Here is a 23,441-nt window from a genome sequence, read left to right on the forward strand (position 1 = left end):
TGGCTTTGGAAAAGCACCCAATCAGAATGCGCCACCAAATCAAACGTGATAAAGCTTTTTATTTTTGTTTTTAGAATTATTAATGTAAAACATCATTATGCTTTGGTTTGGGGCTTCTTAACGATGAATTTTTGTGCGACGTTGATTAATTGATACTAAACTTTATTCATTAATATAAATGCATCTGGTAGAGAGGTACTATATATCACTGACACATCACCGAACCTGATGCTGAAGGTGAACATAGAATAAATATAAATTAATGTTTTTGGGAGGTCGCTTAGAATAGGAACCTACTAAAAATTAAAATGACAGCGCACGCACGTGTATGGATGAAGAAACATATCATTTTATTCAGATATGTAAAGATTCACATCCACCAAACAAACTTGTTACAAAATGCTACAAATGACAACTGTTGATTGACTGTATGCATTGCCTTGATTTCCATGTGTATTTATTAAATAGCTTAATTGCTACAGTCTTCCCATGTATTTATTAAATGGCTTTAATTGCTACAGTGTTTCTTTAGTTCCTTAACCGATGTTTTGCATCTTACTTAACCCCTTATCGTTAAGTCCGTCAATGTAAGATTTGACCAATGTTTCAGGGCACTGTAGCAATTAAGCTTTTATTAAATTATTACCTTTGTATTTTTTTCTTCTCAAAGTTGTGTCGTCTAAAAAATTACTTTTTTCTATGGGGAAAAAAAATACTAATTATACTTTCCATATTTTAATGTATGTCAGAAAGTTAAAACACATGACAATGAATAATTGGCTCAAAATAGTACCACAGTGATATTTCAAATATAAGTAAGTTTTTTCTCCACGAGATGAGGGCAAGTGTTGTTTTTCATGCCCATTCTTAGTACGAAATTTGGGCTGTGCTTAGAGGCCCCTCTCCGCCACCTTGTGATTGGCTTTGATCAAGGACTGAGGACTGTATGGAGTGGCTAGGCCCCAAGCAATTCAGGCCCAGCTTGTTCTATTTGGGCCTTAAGCTGCAGTTGTACCCAATACAAAATAATTTGAAGCCTAACCAACATCAATTTTGTGGTGAATTTTTCTTATGAGATTCATTCAAGAGGAATAAATGATGGTTGGGTCAAGGACTCGTCTCTTGTTGGCTTTATTAATGGTTGTAGGGACTCTCGTCTATATCTTATTTATAGGGAGCACATTGTGTTGTTGATCATTTATTTGTTATGGTGGGGCATACTTTTTCTTTGGGCCTGCATTGCATACTTTTTGCCGTCTTTTCTTAACTCTTTTGTTTGTTTTTTTTTTTTAAAGGGGGACAGCTGGTGGCAAGCCACGGCCATCCACCCTTCCGGGACCCGGAGAGGCTATAGGGAATTTCACCCGTCCCTGGCCCTCATCGCTTGATTCACCAACGGCAGGAATCGAACCCAGGATCTCCCGTCTTTTCTTAACTCTTTTGTTTTGACCTTGGTCGGTGATAGGTTTGTACATTACACTTTATCCCCATGTGCTTTTTGTTTGTTTTTGAGATTAATCCCGCTTTGTAACCCAAAAAAAGAAGAAGGATGAAGTGAATATAATAGAAGATGGGAGTGTAAATTAGTTGCATGTGCGTGTTAGGGTTTCTAATAAGTGGAGAGGCAAGCTACTTCACATCCGATTGGCTTCTATATATTGAATTCTGAGGCTGATTATGATTAATTAATTAATTAATTAGACCACCCTTCATTGCTAATAACAGACGTTCGAGTTGGCTAGTAGTACCCAAACCAACCCAACCTTAATTTGAAGACAGGTTTGGTTCGGTTCTTGAGCAGACAGGTTTGGCGCGGCTCGATTCACCAGTTAGGGGGCAGATCATTTGGCAATGCTTGCCAATTGGAGGATGAGCCCTGAAGTATGGGTCAACCGACCCCCATCCTCTCTAATGCATGTCATAAACAATGATGGTTTATCATGCCTCCCTAGGAATGCCTAATGGTTGCTGCTGCGTGGGCTTCTTGACATATTTGTTTTGTCTTATGACTACGTCTTCTTTAGTTCTCATTCTTTGTAGCTGTGTTGCTGTTATGTCTTGTTATACGTTTGTGCCTTATTGTTCATGGGCTTTGTATTTCTATCGATTTTTTGCATGTTTGTTATGAAATTCCATCTTTCTGACCACCAAAAAAGAAAAAACCCAACCCAGCCTTAATTTGCTTTGACAAAATAGAGAAAGTAAGATTTCATACAAATTTATTACCACTATAGGAAGCTGGTCAATTAGTCATGACTCATGACTCATAAAAATTTATTTGACGCAGAAAAGATAAGTACAATTAAGTACAGAAAAACAAAAGAACCAATTAAAGAGCGTATTAGCTGATGTTAACTAATTAATTAGAATTTAGCGAATTGAACATCTGAAGCACATCGTCCCTTAGGAAGCACAGGGCATTCAATGATGTCTTGGCCGGAAGTATCGACGCACAGGTAAACCTGGTACAGTTGGCTGTTTCCGGCCGAATCTTTGTTGCACTCTATCCCTGGGGTGTACCCAGCACCCTCTTTTATGGCTTCTTTTATGCTCTCCAAGCTGTACATCCCATCATCTGGTACGATCCCTGCATTATTGAATCATTTTTTACATTTTAGTTAATAATCCTCGTGATCAGCATGCACGTAGTAGGGTTAATTAATTATACAGTAATAAGATTAATACTTAATTAATGATTACCAGCTGTTTTGAGGATTTGCAAAAGGTTAACTTTTTGCTTGAGTTTGAGAGCCGCTTCAAAGTAGTCTTTCTGGTCAAGCTCCGACTCTGAGCATGTCCCGTGCTTTTCCCATTCATGGGACCAGAACCTGAACCCGTTGCTGCTTGGGCAGCTTAGTGACGGCCAGTTCTTTTCCAGGTTGCTCATTAGCTCTGAGATCTGATTAAACACCAATACAATAATTATACTATATTATTATATATTATTTAAGGCATCAAAAGCAAGGAGAAGACAAAACATTGTCGTATGTTGTGTCTGTCTTTTCACCAGAAATCATGGAGTGGAAGAGAAGACAACATCATAGAGAATAGAAATCACCACATAAAACATGTATCTTTTCAATTAGGTTGCAATTAAGCATTCAATTTTCTCCAAAGTACATGTAATTTAGATTTAGAATAACTAATTAATTAATTTTAGATTCTTAGATCAATCTATTATTTAATATTACTGAAGCACGCCATTGCCTTTTTTAAAAAAAAAAAAATTATATTTATTTATTTTCTTGTTTGATTGTTTCCATGACTCGTGAGCCTCGGCATATGGCGCTTAGCTACCTATACAAATATTGCATATTTTCGAACCCTAGCTAAAAGCTAAAACAATCAATCTACACTATACCTCAGATTTGTCGAAGACACTATCGGGATCACAGTTAGATGGGTAGGAGCCATCCTTGTAATTAGGCCAAAGCCCATGAATGCCAAAATCTGCTGAAGGCTTTCCTGACTTTGGATAACAGCAAGTATGCTTGGTGTCACAGTATGCTCCTGGCCACTGCAGGATCAAAAAGATGATTACGGTAATTAATTAATTTTACCTATGCTACTTAAGTTATGAATTAATAAATAGTTAAAAACAAGAGCTATAAGAAGAAGAATAAGAAGAAAAAGAAACTGATCTTTAGCTAGCTAGCTAGTTATATAATTGAAGCAAACGCACCTGTTGAACAAAGTAGAAGAAATCAAAGTCCTGCGAAACGCAAAGAACTGAGAGGTACTGAATTACTAAAAGCTTGATCAAGATCAAACTAGTGCTGAATCTCATTGTTGGTTGTTGTTCTTTCTTTCTTTTTCTGATGAACAGCTTTTTGAGAGAGAAAGGTATATATGTGTATGGAATGAATGACAATGCCGTGCAGCTGAAAGCTGTATTAATAGGGCAGATGGAATATCCTGGAAAGCATAGGCCCACCACCCACCCATATTATGGAACATTATTTGCGTGTCCATCGTTCTCTTACATTAGTTTTTATCTCTTTGGTTCGTGGTTCCTTCCACCTCCTATTTATTTATTTTGTAATGTTTTAGTATAATCCAAATTAATTTTTCTTTTATTAGCTTAAGATCCCATCTCATATATCCATGAACAAGTAGTATCCTAGATCTAAAGTGACCAATGACCATCCATTCATATGAAAACTAATAGGAATTGCAAATCTTGAAGCAACGGTGGAGTGGATGCATTTTATGGCAAGGCAAGGTGATGGATTAGCCTTTAAGTATTTGATAAGATGGAGCGCAAGGCTGGCTAGCTTTTCATGCCAATCTTCAAAGTTGGTTATTGCTGGTTTATACTTCGTAGATCGGGGGTGTTGCGTGCAAGTCAATATCTGCTTACAATTGCATGTGTGCAGTGTACGTATTATGCATTAGTAGTAATAATACGATCATGATAAGATAATTTCATGCATGCAGCATGGAATTCTTCAAATGTGCAGCCGTCTCTGGTCAGCTTAGCTATGGTTGTTGAAGATAAGCAATTCCTCAAGTTCAATCTGACTTGGAAATTTAGATGTTGATTCCAATTTGGAAGAAATTGTTTTATATAGAAAATTTGGTCTAATGAGAACATGTCAGATAACGATGTGATATCTAGTACTAGACCTCAAGATAATGACAGACACGTGACGTTGGATCCAAAGAGAGTACCCAATCCAAACTTCTTCTTCTCTTCTAGTTAGGTGAGATGATGAGGTGTTGTGCGGCTTCGCTGCCTAACACAATCACCAATTTCTTATCTTCTTTGCTTTGGTGGGTTTCTAAGCGTTTTCAAGACAAGACAACCATGTCTTGGACTTGGACATTCGAAAGTTATGATGATGTTGAGTGTGCTTCCCCACCTCAAAAGACTGTAATGAAGGTTATAATGACGAAGACGTTAATAGTCATTAGATTAATTGTAGAGTTATTATTGGATGTCTGGATTGAACACCTCAACATAGCCCTCTCATTATAGAATTTCCTTCCTTTTGAATCAAGACAGAACGGGCCAGGCTTGAACCCTCTACACTAGATTTTAAACACGGCCCAATATCAATCACTTTTGGCCCGTTGAAGAATTCGAAGGATGATGAGGCACTGTCCATTTCATTTGAGATGAATATAATTCTATTGAAGCAATCATCCCCTTAGTAACTTTGACTGATTGACTAGCACTTCAAGAAACAGATAGGCATTTCAGAAAATGGGGTTATTGAAACTGGACAACATTTAGAATTCATGATTAGTGAACGTTCACATTCGTCACATGCTGTGATCTTTGAGCCATTTTTCTCTCTCTTTCTACATGTCTAAAAAGAAGGAAACTCAATCTGTGAACCACATTTTCCATGGGGGAAAACTGGGCAATCAATGAGGTCAGAGCCAGAAGTGTCCACGCAGAAGTAAACCTGGTAAAGTTGGCTGTTGCCAGATTCATCCACATTGCACTCTATGAATGGAGTGAAACCAGTTCCAGATTTAACCGCATCCTTGATGTTTCCTAGGCTGTAAGAATCCCCATTTGGTTGTATGCCTGCAAAATATTATACATGGAATGACTGAATTAATCATGGAAATTAAGAGGTTAAATTAGTTTCTTAATTTAATTAATTGATTGATTATTACCTGCACTTTCAAGAGCTTGGAGGAGGTTTAATTTCTTTTTGAGGCTAAGAGCTGCTGCAAAGTAACCATGTTGGTCAATCACAGACTCTGAGCAGGTGCCATGCTTTTCCCATTCATGTGTCCAGAACTCTATGCCACTGCCGCTGGGGCAAGCTAGTGTTGGCCAATCTCTCTGCATGCTACTTCTTAGATCTGAAATCTGTGCCATCCACCATTTTCACAATTTCAATAATAATCATATATAGATTTCGTTACTTTTGTAAAAGTGTTCTTCTTTTGTAAAGTAGTATGAAAAAACAGAACAAAGGATATCAAAATGGCTACAAGACACATCAATTCCAGACAAATAGGGGCATTGCTTGCACGCAGGGCATGTGAGACGTCACACCACATACCAAGCGATATTGGGGTGGGGTGATTTGAACACAAGACCTTAGATACAGGGTAGCTGCACTTGAAACCCCTTACATCCCTCACACCATGTTAATTAACTATATTGTCATCTTTTGACCGGCCTTGAAATGTAAATTAGAAATAAAGCAGATGGATGATTTTGATGCCAAAACATTGAACATTGAACATTTCAACCAAAAGGTCTACATAGCACATATTTGTAAGATCATGAAATTAAGGTAGCAAAGCAAGTACCTCAGATTGATCAAAGGGGTTGCTAGGGTCGCAGTTTGAGGGGTATGAACCGTCCTTGTAATTTGGCCACAGCCCATGAATGCCAAAATCAGCTGCAGGCTTCCCTGTCGTTGGATAGCAGCAACTTTTCTTTGTGTCACAGTATGACCCTGGCCACTGCAATATCAGCCAAAACAGAACACACAACCATTATATTACAACATAATGCTTTCAATAATTTCTGCTAACAATCTAAATGGAAGGAAATTATGTCTCGCTCATCACCTGCTGGACAAAGTAGAAGAAATCAAAATCTTCTGCAACACAAACAACTGAAAGACATCCTAGTAGTAAAAGTTTGATCAAAGTGGAGGAATTGGACTTCATCTTTCTCACTCTGTCTCTCTCTCTCTCTCTCTGTGTCTCCGAGTTATGCTATGGCCTCTGACTCTCAGACTGGTTGTTAAATTAGAAGGAAGTGATAAAGCCGTATTTATAGGCCAAAATGGAAGGACGGAATATCCAGCAATATGCTTATATCAATTACGCCACTGCATTATTTACATGTGTAACAGTGTAACGGTTGCATGATGATGGTTACATGTCGGCTAACTTTTTCTATATATTTCTCTTTTTTTTCTCCTTCCTTTCTTATTTGTGGGATTTTCTTTTCTGTCAGATTCATTGTTTTTGTTTCTTGCTGTTTATAAAATCCATTCTTTTCCTAATTAGTGGTTTTTTTTTTTTTTGGTCTGGGGTCAAATTAATCAAAATGAGCCATTAATTACATATCATTTGGGCAAATCTCAACGGGAGATTCTCCTCTGATTTTGGCAAATTGGCAGATTGCGTTGAGTTTTTTTCATAAAGGTCTGAACACAGGCCAGCCATAGTTGTGACTTTTTGCAGCATCCATTTCATAAATTAATTGGTGGGAAAACAGAGCAAAATAAACAGCAACTAATAAATAAAAAAATACAAATTTATAAATAAACCCAATCCTAGACATGTATTTATAAAAAAATCCAAGCACTATTTAAACATAGAAACACACCCAAAATCAACTCCAAAGTCAACTTTTTGGGTGTGTTTATAAATGAGTTTTAAGTGTGTGTAATGATGGGTTTTGGGTGTGTTTATATGTTTAAATAGTGCTTGGGTTTTTTTATAATTTCAACTCCCATTTTGGGTGTTTTAGTGAAACTCCCAATAAAAAATTACTGCGTTGTCCTGTTACTTGTATTGTATCAGCCTTCCAAGTTATGTTAAGGAAGTGAAGCTTTCACACTTGAATCTTTCATTGGATCCAATAACGAAGTCTACATGTGGTTGTGACATGAATTTATAAATGGTCCCCAATAATATCATTTGTCGAAATAGCGTGCCGTGATTTCCATTCATGCTTTCATACTAAAAAACACAGGCATCATCAGTTCAAGAGGATATTCTCTCCTTAACTCGGTTTTTTTTAAATATATTTTTTTTAAAACATCATTATTTGACCTTTGATTTGAGGTTTTATGCTGTCACATTTTCAAGCACTGTTGTGTTCGATTTCTTTTTCGCTCCTAGAAATCAAGTAGTGCCAAGAGACAGGTGGAGAGCTCGTGTCTTCGTTGTCCAACAAAAAGTCATCTGTCCACACACGCACACATGACACAATGGAGAATCAACCATTACAATGAATGGAATATTTTCATGCATATTTGGGTTAGAGCTATACACAGTTTTGATAATCTTGTTCTTGTGGATAAGAATTTTTAGTGTTTTTCTGAATTTTAACGTATGTAGTTTAATATTTTAGTCAGATTTATGGTGTGTTTACTAATCATGAATTGAAATTCTCATCAGGAATTGAATTTTACATACGGAGGAATCTTGCGTTTACTTCACATCAAGAAATTGAAAAGTAAGTGGGACCCATACAAAATTAGGAATTGAATTCATGATTTTGGAGAAATTCAATTCTTGGGCGGGATGTGGTATTATAATTCATGAAAAACTAATCCATTAGGAATTCATCTTTTTTACCTATTATATCTTCACACAGTTTTTTAAATTCCAAATTTGTCATCTATTTTAACATAACAACAAAGACATTTTAGTAATTAGTACCACTCTATATGATTTAGGGCTCGTTTGGTATGTCAGACTGTACTGACTAATTTCTGTCGAATAGTATTAATCTGTTCCGAAAGGTACTGATTATTTATCCATAATATTATAAGGCGTTTGGTGCTGTTCCGAATAAATAGTCTGACTATGTTATACTGTGTTTGGTGTGGTTCCGAATAACATCGGATCATACTATTTTTTTTAAAATTCTTTGATAATTTAAGTGGAAATTGAAATTCAAATGACATGAAATTTTTTCAGGAGTACGAACTCCCAATATATTGGTTGCATCATCCCCCTTTCACGTTCAATATCTTGGTTTATCTTGTTTAGGGACACGAACCATTCGTGTTCCTAAACATACACACTTGCTCTTCTATGGTTACTGAACCATTTGTTCTCACTCTCCCATCATCACAAACCAATTGGCATAAATAATGGAAAGTTCTTCTATCCATCCTAATTTGGTTCACACATTGTATGTCATCAATTCTTGTAATGGTATCTAAATAATTCGACCGAGTTGCAATCCTGAAAAACCTTTGACTCCTAATGGCATTCCTTTCTTGGCGTCGTTGTTCCAAATTGTAAGTCATGAATCACATCATGCACCAAGCCACAGTATGCAAGAACCACAATCTAATAATAAAGTATGCCATGATTTTTCTTTCATACATATCTAGGCATAATATAAAGGGGAAAAAATTAGTAAAAGTAATATCAATACACCCAAAAAAAGAATAAAAGGAAGATTCACCTTAAAAATTAATCTAGCCAAAAGACCATGGTCGTTAATGGAGTGTATAATGCATAATTGTGCTTAGCAAAAGAGATATTGAATTGTGATTAGTATTTTATGGTATGTTAGTTGTGCATTGCATGCAAGCCACACTAGTAGGCTTGTCGTGTTTCACATACTACCTTTTTTTATGAGCAGCAAGATTTCAAAAGCAAATTGCCTTTGCCGCCACAAAGCAACCATTGGTATCCCTCACAATCATACCCCAACCATTGTTCTATTTAGGGCTGGGCTCGGTTTGGGTTGGTTCGGTTTTAAGCTCAACCCGAAACCGAACCATAGGCTTCGGTTTGGCTATTTTGAAAACCGAAACCAAACCATAATTGATGAAAACCGACCACTTCGGTTAACCGGACTTGGTGGTTTGGTTTGGTTTGGTTTGGTTTCGGTTTTTTGGCTTTCTTAGAGAGAGAGAGAGAGAGAGAGAGAGAGAGAAGAAAAAAAAAAATAGGGAGAGATGGAGAAGAAGAAGAAGAAGAAGAAGAGGAGAAAAAGAAAGGAGAGAGAAGAAGAAGAATGAAAAAAGAAGAAAAGGGAGACGGGGAGAGGGCGTGACATATATAAGAAGAATGAGAAAATAAAAATAGAGAGAGAGGGACTGATGAAGACAAGACAAACGGAGAGATTGGGAGACAAGAAAAAGAAAAGATTGAAACTATGTATTATATATATATATTTGTTATAATAATATTATATATAATATTTTTTAATATCTTCGGTTAGGTTTGGTTAAACCGTGAGTTTGAATATTGCAAACCGTACACCAAACCATATATTTCGGTTTGGTATGGGTTCAAACCGATGACCAAAAAAAAATTGAAAAAAAACCAAACCAACCCAACCCATTGGTTTGGTTTGGGCGGGTTGGCCGGGTTTCGGGTCCAAATGCCCAGCCCTAGTTCTATTTGTTCTCAACACAGTGAAAAACTGAAAAACACCCATAAAAAGCAAAACATGGGCAAAGAAACAATTCCACGAATCAATTTATTTGCTAAAGATTCCACAACGTCAAATTATATCACATACAAACAACACATTCGATTAAAAAAATGTCAAGAAGGAAAAACTCATAACCTAATTTTTCACAAAAAAATTAAAAGAAGAAGAAATATATAGAGAAGAAAGAAGAAGCAAGAAGAAGCATATTTGAGAGAGTATGAAAAATAGAGAGTGAGAGATGGATACCAAGAGAAGAGTAATGAGAATAACCTGTGTAGAAGATTGCAAAGAAGAACCCTAGGGAGAAGAATGAAAAGAGCGTTTTGATTTTTCACGTTGAATGCGTGTTCTTTATCCCTAGTCTTATAATTAAGCGTGTATTATCTAAACCGGAGTGTATGAGTTATATTAGTTAGTCAAGTAAGGAGAGTATTAAAATCCCAACCCGTATAAAATAGTCAGGTAATTAAATAATACAAATTGACACCAAACACATGACATGGACTATTTACTCATATCCAGAGTCTAATACGGTGTACCAAACGAGTAAATAACTTCAATAGGAATCCGGAATCTAACTCTCATCAATCCATATGGTTTAGTAAACAACTTCAATAGGAATCCGAAATCTAATTCTCCTCAATCCAACTCCTACTCAATTCAATTCCTCCTAATCAAATTACGGATTAGTAAACATGTCATTAATTCATGTCTTCTTGGTTCTGTAAGGATTCTTAGATGATTTGATGTAGCTGAATATACTTGATTTGGCTAGAAATATGTGGGCTGTTATCAAACTATAATGTATGATATATCATGGTTACCACAGCTTGGAAAATTAAAAGCTACCAAATTTGATTGAAACAAAGTTTGTATATAAGAAAGTAAATGTAATTGACTTTATTAGAGATCGATTTTTTAAAAATTTATGGATTATGAGTATTGATGTCACTAAGGATGTGTTTGGTTCTATTTATGGATTATGATTTTTGTTTTTCGTTGTATATATAGGGCCTCAACACCTCTGTTTGCACGGAGCCTCTAAAATCAATGGATCGATCTGACCCTATCACCATAATTCCAATAATTGTCACCAACTCCAACCCAAATTTCCGAGCAGCAACGTTAATCTTTAGGTAGAGCAAGCATGGTAATAAGATCGACACAATGACGCTCAGAAATGCACCAACAAAGGCCAAGGGTTATGCCACAAATACAGTGCTAACCACAATTAGCGTTCTGACGAGGATGCTAATTATACGACGGTTGAAAAAAGGGTGTGCATCCTCAATGGCAGTAACGATTGGGGTGATTACAAGTGGGTGTGAGGGGATTAATTATAGTCATGTAAATGGCTATTTTTGAACTAATATTTCTTGTTGGAATAAGTGTTATTTGGGACTTCAAATGCTCTCCAAACATCAAATAACCCAAAACGGCCATGGAGCCGTATGTAATGGTGCTTGTAATTGTTTATAATATAATGTCAACAAAACAAAAATAACTAAATGGCAACAAGTTTTCAGAATCTGACCTTTGAGAATTTGTTTCTCTGTGTCATGGAATTGCAGAGTGTGGGAAAAACCGCATGGCCACAATAGCAGAACAGATATATACAAACTTATAGCGGTAGGCAGGCCTCTCAAATTTAGGAGAACATCTCCTTCATTGAACCCAATTCCCTCAAATGCACAAGCTAGCCACCAATAAAATTGAAGCCAAAACCCCTCCAGCAGAAATATAAGCTAGCATCCCCAGATTTTTCAGCCATGTAGTTGGCAATAATACAAGTGCAGTGAGTAGAACAAAGCTTGTCTGCCCGCAACTTGCATACCTGCCAGGTTGAAACCCATATTTGGTAACAACTGGTGCAGAAGGGTCGCCATATCTAATTTTTTGTTGTATCTAGAAGTATATTTAATAGCAGTGGGATTCTTAATCTTAGAAGAGGATAATCTGCACCAATTGTTCCCAAATATGGGCTTTCAACCTGGCAGGTATAAAAGTTGGGGGCAGACAAAGCTTTATTCTGCGCACTGCACTTGTACTATTGCCAACTTCATGGAAAAGTGCAAATGGAATTGATAGTATCCCAACACCTGAGAAATTAACGAGGTAATTAAGCAAGTAAAAGAGTGTAAATTAAGAATGAGATTTAAATTAAATAGACTGTTTCCATATTAATGTGGTGTGAGTCACATTACATAGAGAAATTAAAAGAGACAAACGAACCTGATAATGTATTAAGCCCATTGACACAGATTCTGAAAAAGGTGGTGCCTAATTCGCTTGGTTCCTGTGGTTGTGACGGGTGTTGGTTTTGGCACTCCAGTTTCTCTGCTTTAAGGTCTTTCATTTGTGCAAAGGGCTTCTAGCTCAGGTGGTTACGAGCATTTGTGCAAAGGGATTGTAGCTCAAGGAGACAAACCTGATACTGCATTTAGTCCATTGAGAAAGGCTATGGTATTTGTTTGGCTTCTGAGATTGTGAGACTGCAGGTGCTGGCTTTGGCTCTCTGTTTTCTTTGCTTCAAGGTCAAGGGAGTCTGTGTTCGATTCATATGCATAAGAGGAACATCCAGATGTATTTATAGGGAGATGGGTTAACTCTAATTCTTACTCTGAGAATGAAGAATGTGCTTCACAACTAAACTAAGCAGATAGCAATGAAGAATGTGCTTCACAACTAAACTAAGAGTTGGTAAGTGGGTAAGTGGGATGGCTAGCTTAGGATACTCAAAATTTATAAATTTTTACATAGTGCACTTCAGCCTGCATATGTATCCCACCATGGGAAGCAGTATTCACATTTGAATGACATTACCTATAAAGTGGAAAGATGATAATTGATAAAGGTGCTTCATAATTGCATTGGCAATAAATATAAGACATAGGAAAACTAGATTTGAGGAAAATGGGAAACCTTACAAAGTAGGTTTTCAGTTCCAATATTGTTCAACATACTGTTCTTTCGTACAGTTTCCTTCTTTTATATTCTTCCTATCAGCATAATCTCCTTCATATATAATAATAAGAAAATACAGGATCTGATAACCGTGTGAGGATTTATGGGGATTTTATAACAGCAGAATGTATATGTACAAATGTATAGAAAGTAAATAAATTTTAAATAGATTTACAACAAATTTGCATTCCTGTTTTTGTTAACTTTTCATACTCACTCAATCACAATGATATGTCGGTGATCACAGAAGGCAGATTTGACCAAGACTGACAACAGAAACCAACCTGCGTTCGTGTTCCCCTCACTCTTATATAACATTGAATTTGTCCACAAGTATCAAGTGGATCACCTTCCACTAACGCAATGAAGAATATTGTCAAGACAATAAATTTCCTCTGTTATGCGTCTATGACAAAGATGATATCCGGTTCAATAAGTTCAACTACCAATAATCCCCACAAGAGCAATTTCCCTCTTTGAAATGATGGAATCGTTGAACATCTCTGAGAATTATCTGTCGATTAAAGATCAATGATATATACTTAGCAGCAGAGTGGCAATCCCCACATACCCTAAGGTTCTTCACAACACGGATTGTTGCCCCGGGGGGAGTGTTTAAGAGCCCATAGGCAATGGCCAACTTCTCACTATGATACCTAAGAGAAACTTCTCTATCTTTATCTTCCATGTTAGAATGAAAGACTAGAGAAGTATCAGGAACGTATCCAGCCAGCTTTAATTCTTCAACCAACTCATCAACTGCTTGATGCAGTACTGTTGAAACAGAACGCTCCCCGTCCCCTGAGAAGAATTCATGCACTACATTGTTCACCTCTATGGAGCTACAGCCAGGAATTTTTACAATTCCTCTGTCTCTCATCAACTTCCTTAAGCGATCCACATCCTCCCACCTCCCCGCCCTTGCACACAAATTCGATATGATCACATAATCCCCACCATGAGAGTCATCTAACTCAAATATTCGTTCAAGCACCCGCATCCCCATGTCTACATCACCGTGGCTTCCGCAAGCAGACAACAATGTTCGCCAGAATATGGGTGTAGGCTTAATTGGTAATTCATCTATGAACTTGTAAGCCTCCCCTAAGCGTCCAGACCGTCCTAGCAAATCTACCATACAACCGTAATGCTTAATCCCCGGAACAATCCTGTACGTCTCACTCATGCTGTAGAAATACTTGCAACCCTCCTCAACGAATCCTGCATGACTACAGGCATATAAGAGACCCAAGAATGTGATCTCATCAGGCCGAATTCGAGCCCTCTTCATTTCCTCAAACATTGATAAGGCTTTTGACCCATTACCATGAGTTGCATACGCCACAATCATAGCAGACCAAGCCTGAGTATCTTTCACACTCATGTCTTCAAATACAGAAACTGCATCCTCCAGGCTTCCACATTTTGCATACATATCTATCAGTGCAGTGTTCACTTTAACATATCTATCAAACCTATTTTTCTTAACGTATTCGTGCATCCACTTCCCCAAGTCTAATGCTCCTAACAAAGCACATGAAGAAAGAGCACTAAGCATAGTAACATCGGTTGGCTTAAGATTGCTTGCTTGCAACTCTCGAAACAATGCCAATGCCTCATTTGGCCGACTACTTCGAGAATAGCCCTTGATCATAGCATTGTGTACAACAACACAAGGGTCTGGTATCTTATCAAAGACCCGGCGAGCCGCATCCACGTCATTGCACTCAGTGTACATGTTAATAAGTGTAGGGCACACATAAATGTTAAGGTGAAGCCCACATTTGATAGCAAAGCAATGCAATTGCCTCCCTTCTTCTAAGGCTTTAGAGCTGGCGCACGCCTTGAGAAGAGAGGGGAATGTGTAGTCATCTGGGAAGACATCTGAGCTCAGAATGTGAGCAAATAGTGAAATCGCTCGAAATGGGGTATGGGAGCGTGCGTAGCCGCGGGCCATGGTGTTGAAGACAACAATGTCAGGGTGGGGAATTTGGTCGAACAGGTGGTGGGCGTAGTCCATGGAGGTACCAGTTGGGTTAAGAGTGCAGAAGTTGATGAGCTTGGTGAGGACAGAAATGTCATATTGGAGATGGGTTTTGATGGAAAAGGCTTGGATTTGCTTGAGCTCTCTGAAAGACGTGCACTTGGGTATGAGAGAGACTGGGGTGTTGGTGTTGGTTTTTGGGTGAGAGAATGGGCTCATTTGGACAGCCGGTGCTGCCATAATTGTCTTTGAATGCAAAACTGCAGTGATTTTTTATTTGGAGGGAACCAAACTATGAGATGGCACTAAAACCTCAAATTTTAGATATGGTGTGGAAATACTTCACCTTAAATTTTGTTTTCTAATTCTTACAAAATAAAAAATATTTATAAAAAAAAATATAACTGTTTTTCTAGCGGCCCTCTGTTTGATTCAGCCCAACTTGCTGAATCATATCATTTCAAAAAGTCCAGTATTGTAAGGGCCTCTTGTGGATTCAATTTAGCCCTAAACCCATTTTGATTATAGGACTTGTTTGTCCAAATTCAGGGTTGTTAGATTAAAATTTAAATGCATTGCTTGAACATCACAGGTGATTAAAGTTCATGTAGTTGATTAATGTGACTTCCATTATCAAGAGTTGAGCAGGGACAAGCTTAAATCCGCCATTATGGTTGATTCAGAATTGGTTTACAATTTCTTTCAAAGAAGCGTATGTACCCACCATGCCAACCAAAGACATATCTCCATAATTCCAATGATTATCAACAACTCCAACCCAAATCTCTGACAAGGATGCTAATTATACGACGATTGCGAGAAGGAGGTGCATCCTCAACGGCAGCAGCAATTGAGGAGATTATAATTGCGTACTCAGTGAGAGGATTAATCGAAAGATTAGTTCAGAGAAGAGGAATATACATAACTAAACTTTCTTATTGGATTGTTGTCCAAACATCAAGTGTGTGTGATGGTGCTTGTTATGACACAGACAAGCAATACCTGCAATGAGAGGAAATTGTTTACAATATCATGTCAACAAAACAAAACGTAATAAGTGCTCGTTTGGTATGCCCATTTTCAAAAACTCAAACTCTCTCTCTCTCTCTCTCTCTCTCTCTCTCTCTCTCTCTCGTATTGATTGGGTTTGTCTTTGCAAACCAATAACCACCAAAACCACTGAATTAAGTTCAGTGTCGGGGAGTTCAATTTGGAGTTGTGCACCACCAAAATTGATAGGGTTTATGCCTCACATCTTGTTTCTTTTCTTTTGTTAATTCCAATTTGGGGATTAGGGTTTCTGATTTTCTGATTTTAATAATAATTTATTTTAGATCTTAAAAGTAGTTTGAAGTTCAATACCAAACAAGTTTTTAGATCTTAAAATCACTATTTGAAAACTCATGTTTTAAAAAAGAATAGTAAATTTGACTTACACCCTTCAAATTCAACTTACCTTACTTACAACCCTTCATCAAGTTACCTTATTAAGCTCAATATCTTATTTATTATAATTTTTTTGATTGTCAAAATACCCCTATTTATATTTCAACGTGTAATGGGGTGGTATTTTAATTTTTGGTTCCCCAATTTATTGCGGTGATTCCCTCTAAAAATTTTGTCTGCAATTAATTAGAGATTTTCTATTTTAAACCTCACACTTCTCTTAGTTCATCCCATGTTCTAAGTTCACCCCAACTTTTAATTTAAATTTTTACATTTTCTAAAAAAACCCCACTATCTTCCCAAACTACTCTTAAATACACCTCAAGCTAAAAAAATAAGAAATAAAAAAAAAATTCTATTTAAACCCCACAATTTTCTTTGTTCACCCCAATATTTAAATAATTAAACAATATTTTTAGTATACATGAGATTTTGTTTGGGGTGAAAGTTTGAAGCAAAAGTATGTGCTAGGCATCAGTTTAAGGAGGGTTTGAAGGCATCAGTTTGAAGCAAAAATACATGAGATTTTCTTCTTGTGCTAGGCATCAGTTTGAAGCAAAAGTATTTGTAGTATACATGAGATTTTGTCACGACTGATCTTTCTCTTCAAGCGTTGGAAAGAATCTTCTACAGCTGTGGAACCTAATCGTCTAGCCGCATACGGTGCTTCAATGCATCGGATCTCAAGGATATCAAGAGTGGTGAGGAATTTTTATTTTTCTAAAACTTAATATGTAGAGTGGTGGGGTGTGTGAATAGATGTACTAGGGTTAAGTATTAAGTTGGATGACTTTTTTTGTCTTTTTACACTGTAATAAAACTTACAACTTAATGATTTAAGTATTTGGGTGAACAAAGAGAAGTGGGGGGTTTAAATAGAAAATCTCATTAATTATCCGTTTTATTATTAAAATTCATTAATACAGTCAACAATGTATTGGCCAAAAAAGGCCGTTTTCCTTATTACCTTTCTGAAATTTTGTTTCATCTTTCCCGATAATCTACCTATTTTAGAACTTGGATTTCATTTATTGTACCTAGTTTTTTCATGCATAATAATCAACCTATTATTTTTTAGTATAAATTATTGGGTATCTATATTTTCTATAAATTATTGTGTACCTATTTTTCTGTAATAATCTACCTTTTTTTAAATAAAAAAATATTTTGTATCTATATTTTCTATAGATTATTGTGTACCTATTTTTCTGGTAAATAATATACCTATATTTTTATACATATATATTTATATTTATATTTTTCATAGGTACATTAATGGATATGTAATTTACAATTTTTTTTTTTTGTTTGCAAATTTAGGGGCGATATGTTGAGGGAATGACAATAAAAAGAAATGAGGTTATTGATATGCTATTAATAGGGAGTATTAATTACAATTATGGCAGATAATAAAATGCTTGAAATAATTTAGAAATAAAATATGAAGTCTGATGACAACGACGTAAAAACATAGGGATACTATGACCACTTATATTATACAGGTTATTTAAATTTGAAATTGAGTTTTACACATAGATTTATAGAGTAATGGGTATATATATACGAAATAGAAAATGTAGGGACCTATCATAGTTTTGTAATTTACTTTTTTGAGTAGTATACCAAATAGGGCCTCAATGGCAAGAAATTTTAACCAAGTTTTCAGACTTCCGACCTTTGAGAACTATGATATTGTGGATAAAAGATAAATAGTTCTTTCATATTTCATATCAGCAAACCATGGAAATGTTGGAATTTTAAAAGGTTTTAAAAATTTAACCGTTTTATTTATTTAATTATTTTGGCTTTTTTATTTTATTTATTGTGGGGTTATAAATATTTAATATTTAGGCTTAATTTTTTGGTTGGTGAACTTTTATGGTTGGTGAAGGTTACATGTTTTGGATGCCTATAAAAGGCCACTCCTCCTTCACATTTGATATACACACAAGAAACACAATACACTATCAGAATATCACATACCACAATCACCACCACAAACTAATTCTTTCCTTTTCTACTTTTACATATATTCTTTACTTTATATTATTATTATTTTGGGCAATGGTTATGTGACTTGGATACCTATATCTGTTTATGAACGTGCTCATAGCGGATCTTAAGTTTGTGTACAAGGGTATCTTGGAGTCTTGTAGACCATCAGTACCTGCACGTAGGGAGTCTACAAAGGCTTTAGGACAACGTCTTTGACGTGCTTCACCGTACCAAACTCACCTTCTTACCTATTATTTATTTTCCTTTTATTTCCCTATTATTTTGTTTTCTTCAATTTCATTATACCTTCAAAGCTTTTCAATTTGTTTATATGTTATTTATAATATAAATATTTTGTATTTGGCTTTACGGAAGGAGGGAAACTATTATTTTTCACAACAATTCAGACAATGAAAGTAAGATTTTAGAATCCAGGTATAGGTGCTTTTCTTTTGAATCCAGATATAGGTGCTTTTCTTTTGATTCCTGTGATCGAATGGCTTCTTTTTAGCGTTAATGGTGGATGCTATTGGACACAGGCTTGCACTGTAAAACGTTGGAAACCCATTTACCGTAATGGTACACATTGACATTTGACTAGCCACCTCATACGTCTCACCCATGCTCACTCACATGAATTCAACCAGTAAATTTGTCCCCGCAGCATTTTGATTTGACGATGGGACATGTTTGTCTACTCAATACAGCTTCTCTGACGTTCTATATTAATGAAACTTGTTTCCGACCAAAAAACAAATAAAAAATTCCGACTTTCTTGGGTTGTTATAGTAAATATATTGCATGAACATCATTTACATGGTAGATTTATTCAACAGTGGGGTTGAGGAAAGTCGTGAAAAAGCTTAAAACCCACCATTATGATTAATCCAGAATTCGGTTTACAATTTCTTTCACAGAAGTGTACGTACCCACTACGCCAACCAAAGACCCTATCACCAGAATTCCAATAATCATCACCAACTCCAACCCAAATCTCCGAGCAGCAACGTTGATCTTAAGGTAGAACAAGCACGGCAACAAGACCGACACGGCGACGCTCAGAAATGAACCAATAAAGGCCATTACGTAGCTGAAAAATGGAACCATCAATGCCACAAATACAGTGCTGATCACAATTAGTGTTCTAACAAGGATACTAATTACACGACTGTTGCGAATAGGGCGCGCTTCCTCAATGGCAGCAGCAATTGGGGTGATTACAATTGCATACTTAGTGAGGGGATTAATTATAGTGATGTAAATTGCTATTCTTGAGCTAATTTTTCTTGTTGGAAGATTTAGTGTTATTTGAGACTTCAAATGTTGTCCGAACATCAAGTAACCCAAAACAGCCATGGATCCATAGGTGATGGTGCTTGTAATGAAGCAGACAAGTAACACCTGCAAGGAAGGAAATTGTTTATAATATCATGTCAACAAAACAAAAATAAGTAAGAGGCAACGTTTTCAGAATATTCTGACCTTTGAGAATTGGCTTCTATCTTTCATGGAATTGCAGAGTGTGGGAAAAACTGCATGGCCACAATAGCAGAACAGATACAAGCTTATACAAGTAGGCAGGCCTCTCATATTCAGAAGAACATCTCCTTCATGAAACCCGACACCATCTACGGCACCAACCCAAAAAACACAAGCAACCAAAACAGCAGAAGCCAAAACCCCTCCAGCAGAAACATAAGCTAAGAGTCCCAGATTCTTCAACCATGTTGTTGGCAAAATCACAACCGCGGTGAGCAGAACAAAGCACTGTCTGCTTCCAACTTTGATGCCTGCCATGTTGAAACCCATGTTTGGGAACAACTGGTTCAGATTGTCACCTTCTAATATTAGAAACTCGACTGCCACAAAATACAGCTCAAGGTACATGAAAATGGATATGGTGATCCTTCCTTTCTGTCCAAAAGCAACATCTCCGATGTCGGGGTAAGTTTTTATGTGCAGATTTGCATCCATACATCTTTGTAGAAGTAGCCCTGTGTACCAACAGAGGAAGGCCAACAGAAAGAGAAGTATTAAGCTCAGCCACCCTCCTTCAGAAAGTGCAAAAGGAATTGATAGTATGCCAACACCTGAGAGATTAACATGGGAATTATAATTAATTAGACTGATACCATATTAATGTGGTGTGACAGATAGAGCAATTAAAAGAGACAAAATGAACCTGATAATGTATTAAGTCCATTGAAACAGGTTCTGGAAAAGGTGGTGCCTAATTTGCTTGGTTCCAGAGATTGGGGTAGGTGCTGGTTTTGGCTCTCCATTTTCTCTGCTTTCTTTTTTCCTTCTGGGTTGGTTTTGGTTCATACTAATAAGAGGTGTATTGAGATATACAATATATATATAGGGAGGTTCAGTTGAGGGATTCCACAAATAAGTTTATTTGAGGGACACTCTTGTAGGGTCCACTTTATATTGTATTTCACTAATCCAAACCGTCTATTTTGAAGATACTCATTCAAATATTATTTCTACATAAAATCACTTAAATTCAATATCATTTGGCAATCACTTAAATTCAATATCATTTGGCCACTCAATTGAATTACTGAAATTTTAGTACTTTTTTGAAGTATCGTGTTTATTGATTTTGTAGGACACAATTGGACATTGAAAACAGTTTCTGATTTGTCTTATTTTTTTTGCAAGAATAATCTATGAATGTAGACTTAAAAAATAGATGATTTGGATCATTAAAAAAAAAAAACTTGTATGAAACCTTAAAGAGTGTTCCTCAAATAATTTTTTATTTGAAAAATTTATATATATATATATATATATATATATATTATATGTGTGTGTGTGTGTGGGGTCGGGGGGAGGAACAGGTGACCTAAGCATTAACACTAAGAAAATCATTTGTTCCAGGAAATAAATAAAAAAGGCGGAGACGGTGCGGATGAGTAGATAGGCACACACCAACGTCAAATAATAAATGGAAAAGGTCGATTGGGCAGAGCAAGAGCTTGTTTGTAGAATCTTTGAAATATAATTATGTGTGACAATAAAAAGTCTATCATTATTAGCTTTATAATTAGGTTTGTCAAAGGAAATCCACTTACATGTCACAACACAACCATTGCTTTAGAGGAAATTGAAGCTCTCTTGACTTGAGGGTCCATTCTCTTCAAAGGGGAGATGAATAATCTCTCATAATTGTCTTTTGACAACAACAACAACAAACAGAAAGAAGAACATCATAAAATAAATTGTGGTGATTTCACAAGAATCAGACAGAAAATAAATTGATTGTTAATACCGGCGCGTAGTTGATTAGTAACTTATTTTGTATCTAATTATGGAAATTAAGGGGGGATTAACATTTCACTTTACACTCTTCTTGAGCAACATAAAACATATGCAATAATGTCGTCTCTTTTTTGTTGTATTGTATCGTCAAAAACAACACTCGATCCCAAAGAAGCCCACTCCACACTCGTGGTCCTATCTTAATTCACAATCCAACTAAGGAAGGACACCCATTAAAATGACCTATGTCCTTTTCCATACTTTTGTTTAAAGGTAAAATTGTAGCCGGTGGTGGAGTTAGAAGCTAATATAGGGGAGGGGGGCCAGTACTATAAATTCAAGATTATATAAAATTATATTTTAACTAATATTGCAGATGATGCTTAAGAAATAATGGGGTTTTAACTAATTAGGTGGTTATCTTATGTTTTCTATGATCGAATTAATGGCTTGTTTTTAGTGTCAATGGTGCGGATGCTATTGGTTGGGCACACAGGTTTGCACTACAGAAAGCTAGAAACCCATTTACAATGGCACTACCCACTGCAACTGCATGCTTTTTTATGTTTCACATGATCCACATGGACATTTGACTGGCTAGCATTTTATAGAGAGAGTGGAACCATGACAACACGAAGAATGATAAAGTGCGTTCCTTGCTTGCATATAATTGCATTGGAAGCAATAATAGCAGATGGTTTCTGGTTTTGGATAGGCCTGCTGCAATGGCAAACTTTACCAATTCATTCAATCATACTGTTTGTGCAAATATTATTCATACCGGAGAATATTCGCGGATTGATTTCGAGTTTTTATCAAAAATATTTTCAAAAATGTCTGTTTTTATAAAATCTTTCAAATATAGCTAAAAATCCACTTAAAAAAACACAAATGCCCTTGAAATTAAAATCCATGTAAACCTAAAAAGCAAAACTCTACTACACAAAGTTTGGAATTGCACGCATGTCTGTAGCCTTGGTCGAACTACTGCTGAACACGCATGTCTGTAGCCTTGGTAGAACTACAGATGAGTAATATTCTTCTTTTTCTTTATGCATATTTTTTGCTTATTCGTGCGGTTGCTTCTTTATTTTAATTGTTTCTTTGTTTCTTTGGCTTGGTAGGAACAAGAAATTGAAATTCATCAATTTTGGTGTTTTGATGGTGTAGCGTGAGTTCTGGGTTTCTTGCAGAGGGCGAGGGAGGAATATCTTGCTTTCTTTTATGGGAATTTGAAGCAATTCCAACACTCCCTAATTCAACTTACCGATCCGTAATACCAGGCTGCTTTTCTTTCTCTCTAAATAAAGAATTTGTTGATAAGAAATTTATGGGGATAAATTCCTCACTCTCTTGTTAAACTGGCTTTATTTTATTCCACTTTATTCAACCTTAACATAGCATAAATTCCTAACACTTGAAGTTGAAGTTGGTTGTGTCGATGACCGACGCATGTGGAAATTGTTTGCATCCAAGGTATGAAGATCCTCATATTTCATGGTAAAAAAAAATATTTTACAAAACACACATGCTCATTGGATGCTATTCATCGCCATCATCAACATGCAAGTAGTTCTCTTATTGGTCAATGCATAAAATCTAAGTACGAGGGTGTATCACGAGTACATAGACCCCACGACATCATGGAGGATATGCAAAAGGATATGGGTGTGAGTA

At 36.3% G+C, this 23,441-nt stretch overlaps 4 protein-coding genes and 1 pseudogene across 5 annotated transcripts; all 5 read right to left on the reverse strand.

The window, feature by feature from the left end:
• Positions 1-2,193: 2,193 nt before the first annotated feature.
• On the reverse strand, positions 2,194-3,866 carry LOC103321574 (ribonuclease 3-like). Its single transcript, XM_008223390.2, has 4 exons — positions 3,683-3,866; positions 3,362-3,517; positions 2,701-2,899; positions 2,194-2,587 (listed from the first exon to the last, which is right to left on the reverse strand). The coding sequence occupies exons 1-4, from the start codon at positions 3,785-3,787 to the stop codon at positions 2,364-2,366; spliced, it is 684 nt and encodes a 227-aa protein (XP_008221612.1). The 5' UTR covers positions 3,788-3,866; the 3' UTR covers positions 2,194-2,363.
• A 1,346-nt stretch (positions 3,867-5,212) lies between these two features.
• Positions 5,213-6,729, reverse strand: LOC103321683 (extracellular ribonuclease LE). Its single transcript, XM_008223508.3, has 4 exons — positions 6,541-6,729; positions 6,277-6,432; positions 5,629-5,827; positions 5,213-5,536 (listed from the first exon to the last, which is right to left on the reverse strand). Exons 1-4 carry the CDS (start codon positions 6,640-6,642, stop codon positions 5,313-5,315), a joined length of 681 nt encoding a protein of 226 aa, XP_008221730.3. The 5' UTR covers positions 6,643-6,729; the 3' UTR covers positions 5,213-5,312.
• A 124-nt stretch (positions 6,730-6,853) lies between these two features.
• Positions 6,854-13,022, reverse strand: LOC148919803 (amino acid transporter AVT1J pseudogene; annotated as a pseudogene). The gene is made up of 2 exons (XR_016124219.1): positions 12,341-13,022; positions 6,854-12,207 (listed from the first exon to the last, which is right to left on the reverse strand). The product of XR_016124219.1 is annotated as an amino acid transporter AVT1J pseudogene (transcript).
• A 178-nt stretch (positions 13,023-13,200) lies between these two features.
• On the reverse strand, positions 13,201-15,414 carry OTP85 (Pentatricopeptide repeat (PPR) superfamily protein). The gene has a single exon (XM_008223391.2). The coding sequence runs from the start codon at positions 15,294-15,296 to the stop codon at positions 13,515-13,517; it is 1,782 nt and encodes a 593-aa protein (XP_008221613.2). The 5' UTR covers positions 15,297-15,414; the 3' UTR covers positions 13,201-13,514.
• Positions 15,415-19,251: 3,837 nt separating this feature from the next.
• LOC103321576 (amino acid transporter AVT1I-like) lies at positions 19,252-20,816 on the reverse strand. The gene is made up of 3 exons (XM_008223392.2): positions 20,680-20,816; positions 19,980-20,587; positions 19,252-19,898 (listed from the first exon to the last, which is right to left on the reverse strand). The coding sequence occupies exons 1-3, from the start codon at positions 20,777-20,779 to the stop codon at positions 19,380-19,382; spliced, it is 1,227 nt and encodes a 408-aa protein (XP_008221614.2). The 5' UTR covers positions 20,780-20,816; the 3' UTR covers positions 19,252-19,379.
• Positions 20,817-23,441: the final 2,625 nt, after the last annotated feature.

This window comes from Prunus mume, linkage group LG2 (genome assembly GCF_029339155.1).
Source record: "Prunus mume cultivar Tortuosa linkage group LG2, ASM2933915v1, whole genome shotgun sequence".
NCBI lineage: Eukaryota > Viridiplantae > Streptophyta > Magnoliopsida > Rosales > Rosaceae > Prunus > Prunus mume.

Bases quoted from the DNA above. Each gene is read 5' to 3' on its own strand.
- LOC103321683 (XM_008223508.3), bottom strand. From the start codon at position 6,642: ATGAAGTCCAATTCCTCCACTTTGATCAAACTTTTACTACTAGGATGT. The intron at 5,828-6,276 runs GTACTTGCTTTG...TGGATGGCACAG, and splicing joins ACCCCTTTGATCAATCTGAG to ATTTCAGATCTAAGAAGTAG. The intron at 5,537-5,628 runs GTAATAATCAAT...AATATTTTGCAG, and splicing joins CCAAGCTCTTGAAAGTGCAG to GCATACAACCAAATGGGGAT.
- LOC103321574 (XM_008223390.2), bottom strand. From the start codon at position 3,787: ATGAGATTCAGCACTAGTTTGATCTTGATCAAGCTTTTAGTAATTCAG. The intron at 2,900-3,361 runs GTATAGTGTAGA...GTGTTTAATCAG, and splicing joins GTGTCTTCGACAAATCTGAG to ATCTCAGAGCTAATGAGCAA. The intron at 2,588-2,700 runs GTAATCATTAAT...TCAATAATGCAG, and splicing joins GCAAATCCTCAAAACAGCTG to GGATCGTACCAGATGATGGG.
- OTP85 (XM_008223391.2), bottom strand. From the start codon at position 15,296: ATGGCAGCACCGGCTGTCCAAATGAGCCCATTCTCTCACCCAAAAACC.
- LOC103321576 (XM_008223392.2), bottom strand. From the start codon at position 20,779: ATGGAGAGCCAAAACCAGCACCTACCCCAATCTCTGGAACCAAGCAAA. The intron at 20,588-20,679 runs GTTCATTTTGTC...TTAATCTCTCAG, and splicing joins TGGACTTAATACATTATCAG to GTGTTGGCATACTATCAATT. The intron at 19,899-19,979 runs GTCAGAATATTC...CCTTCCTTGCAG, and splicing joins ATAGAAGCCAATTCTCAAAG to GTGTTACTTGTCTGCTTCAT.